We start from the raw sequence: 3,275 nt of genomic DNA on the forward strand, positions 1-3,275 counted from the left end.
ACTTCCTAGTATATTTTTTGCATCTGCTATTACAACAAATGATCACCCATGCTTTTCGTTGATTATTCATTGTCGTGTTCGCAGCTCGATCTGTTAGTTTCTTGTCAAATTTTAATAATACTTTATCATGACTTAACAGTATAGCATTTTTTGTTCTTACATGTTGCCTTTGGTTGTGTTATGATTATGTGGATCTTTATGTTGTTAATTCCTATGCCATCAGGACGTATCAAACACACATAGGATAAGGAACCCAAGGATAAAGGTACTGTATGACAGCTTTTCTTCCACATTTCAAAAACCACGAAAGCTCATTGAATTGTACTGTACTTGACTAATCAAATAGGTGTTCATTCAATTAATATTACGGAGAAAGCTCATCTAGCTTTGAGATGAGTGGTATCCAAGTGATTACAAACAAAGTCGTTGACTAGTGATCCATTGACTGACTGAATGACAGTTACAATATACAAGATCCATGGATCTATTACAACTGGACCAACTCGGACCAAAAACCTCTACAGCTCTATGGCCAGGTGTTCTTTGTGCTGCACAAACTCACAAGAACACACGTAGCTATAGTACGGTGGTATGAGGGATCTCCAGCGCAAGACTTCAAATTTTCCCTGTGGGATAGCGCTCCAGGTCCTGAATATAAGATCCACCGTCGTTATCCTTGGAAGTTCGTCGTGAGCAGCAGGCCCTTTTTGGTGGATATGATGTAACAGAAATACCTTATGATCATCGGAACCTCGTTGTGTTTCAGCAATTCTCCAAGCGTACCGAGACATACGATCCTCATTATATTCACCGGGCACGAAGTTATTCTTCTGCCTGAATTCCCTAAGCATTCTGAGAACCCTGCACCAGAACCGAACACTTGTATTTGCTCTAAGTAAGGTGGCAACACTAGATGCAAATATAAAAGATCCACACATCTCAAGGGCTAGCTCCATGGCTATGGATGTTAACTTCGGGTGCTCCTCCGGATCCGTGCTACCAAACAAAAGCATCTTGAGGAAATACCAGTAAGCTTCTTTAGACAAACATCTTAGCATGATGGCTTCTGTTGTTCCAACACTAGCCATGTTTTCTGAACGGCTAGTGATTATGATTTTACTCCCATATGCCATGCATCTTTCATAAGTCTGCAACAATCTCTTCCACGCCCCTTCGTCCACGTCCCCTAACAACTCGATGACAACCAACGACCTTTCTTCACCGGAAGCACTATTTTGATGTTTGATCACACAATGATCTCTAAAAGTTGTTTCTGTTTCACTCTTAAGGTCATTTCCTTCGTACCGCAAGATCAAGGAGAAGTGATTGCGCACACGCTCATCGTCGCAGACATGTTCCACAAGAGTGCTCTTCCCAATTAGTCCAGGACCAACAATTGGTAGGACACCCAAATTTTCACCTCCTAGAGGCTCAGCTTGTAGCAAGAAGCTAATGGCTTGTTCCCTCTCCATTTGCCGACCAAACATATACTTGTCTAAATATAAATATGCACCATAAGGTTGGCGGTACATCCGAGGGTAGCTCATCAGAAATATAGCAAACTCCTTCATATCAGTAACCATATTCTCTAGGACAAGAATAATTTGCTTCAAATCCTTACTGTTGTCTCTACCAATTACTATGCTCTCAATTTGAGGGCTACTAGAAAGGAGGCGAAAGCGCTTAGCAGGATTAAATTTGGATGGAGCAAATGAGGAGCGACTCACCTCCTCATCATTGGTCTTCTTCTGTATGCACTTGAAAGAGTCGAGAAGGTAGTACCCTCTGAACATTTGCTTTATCATGATGCTAATCTGACGGATCATCCCTTGGTTTGAGATGCACCGCCCCTCAGCCTCCTCGACGACTGTAGATATCCTCATAAGTAGTTGGTGCAGCCTCTGCAGATCCTCCTCAGCGGTCGTCTGCCGGCAGGACTTCTCCACCATGATTGATATGGCTCTGCTGATAATATCACCAAGAACTGCAGAGATAAGAGCCTCCATTGGCACCAGGAACGTGCTCACTAGCAAGATGGTGCTCTCAGCTTGAAGAAGTTTGGCTGTTGATTAGACGACATTGAACTGTCTGCTGAAAGCTTACAAAGTCATGTGTTATGTGTTTCAGAAAAGGGGGTTTCCCTTCCTAGTCTTTGTAGACTCATCCAACGAAGGCGACATATTTGTTTGTGTCAGAAGAAAAGTATCTGTTTTTGATTTAGCAGTCAACACTGTGGAAACTTGTGGCTGAATGTTCCCCCATTGGGATTAACAACCATATTACTCATATTATTCTCCCCGTCTTACAAAAGATATCACAACTTTGTCTAAATTTGGATATATCTAGACGCGATTGGTGTATTTCAGAACGGAGGGAGTAAATTACAAACGCAAGTAGTAATTAAGAAGCCACATGGGATTTCGCTACCGTAAGGTTAACGGTACATCTGAGGATAGCTCATCAGAAATGTAGCAAAGTCCTTCATATCAGCAAACATGTTCTCTATACCAAGAATAATCTGCCTTGATGTCTCTACCAATTATCATACTCTCAGTTTGAGTGTTGCTAGAGAGGAGGCCAAAGCGCTTAGCTGGATTAAATTTGGATTGAGCAAGACTCATCTCTTTGTCCTATTTTTTTCTTCTCTCTGTACCTAAAGGTGCCAAGAAGGAAGTACCCTCTGAAAATTGCTCTCATGGTGCTAATCTGAAGCATCATCCCTCAGGTTTGTTACACACCGCCTGTCAGCCTCCTCCGTGAGTGACGAATATTCTCAGAAGCAGTTGGTGCAGCCCCTGCAGATCTTCCTCTACATTTGTCTGCTCTCTGTACTTCTTGACCATGAAAGCTTACAAAGTCATGTGTTATGTGTTTCAGAAAAGGGGGTTTCCCCTCCTAGTCTTTCTAGACTCATCCAACAAAGGTGACATATTTGTTGTGTCAGAAGAAAAGTATCTGTTTTTGATTTAGCAGTCAACATTGTGGAAACTTGGGGCTGAATGTTCCCCGTTGGGATTAATAACCATATTATTCTCTCCGTGACGAGGTGGCTCCTCGGCAATGCCCACCATGATGGGCTTAGGTTGATGGAATCCTGCAAGTTAGCACGAGACATCGGATACCAGGCAAGCAAAGAGTGAGATTTACGTAGGTTCGGGACCCTCGATGAGGTACTACTCTTACTCCTACATGTCTGATCTTGATTATAGGTGAAATCGATTACAATGAGGCAGACGATGGACTACGTGGTGGTGATCTCGCCGAGAGGCAAGGTT

At 42.7% G+C, this 3,275-nt stretch overlaps 1 protein-coding gene across 1 annotated transcript; it reads right to left on the bottom strand.

Moving 5' to 3' along the window:
* Positions 1-426: 426 nt before the first annotated feature.
* LOC127319103 (disease resistance protein RGA2-like) lies at positions 427-2,120 on the bottom strand. The gene has a single exon (XM_051349304.2). The coding sequence runs from the start codon at positions 2,004-2,006 to the stop codon at positions 519-521; it is 1,488 nt and encodes a 495-aa protein (XP_051205264.1). The 5' UTR covers positions 2,007-2,120; the 3' UTR covers positions 427-518.
* Positions 2,121-3,275: the final 1,155 nt, after the last annotated feature.

Source organism: Lolium perenne, chromosome 1, assembly GCF_019359855.2.
Source record: "Lolium perenne isolate Kyuss_39 chromosome 1, Kyuss_2.0, whole genome shotgun sequence".
Taxonomy (NCBI): Eukaryota; Viridiplantae; Streptophyta; class Magnoliopsida; order Poales; family Poaceae; genus Lolium; species Lolium perenne.

Excerpts from the sequence above, each read along its gene's own strand:
- LOC127319103 (XM_051349304.2), bottom strand. The coding sequence starts at position 2,006 with ATGGAGGCTCTTATCTCTGCAGTTCTTGGTGATATTATCAGCAGAGCC.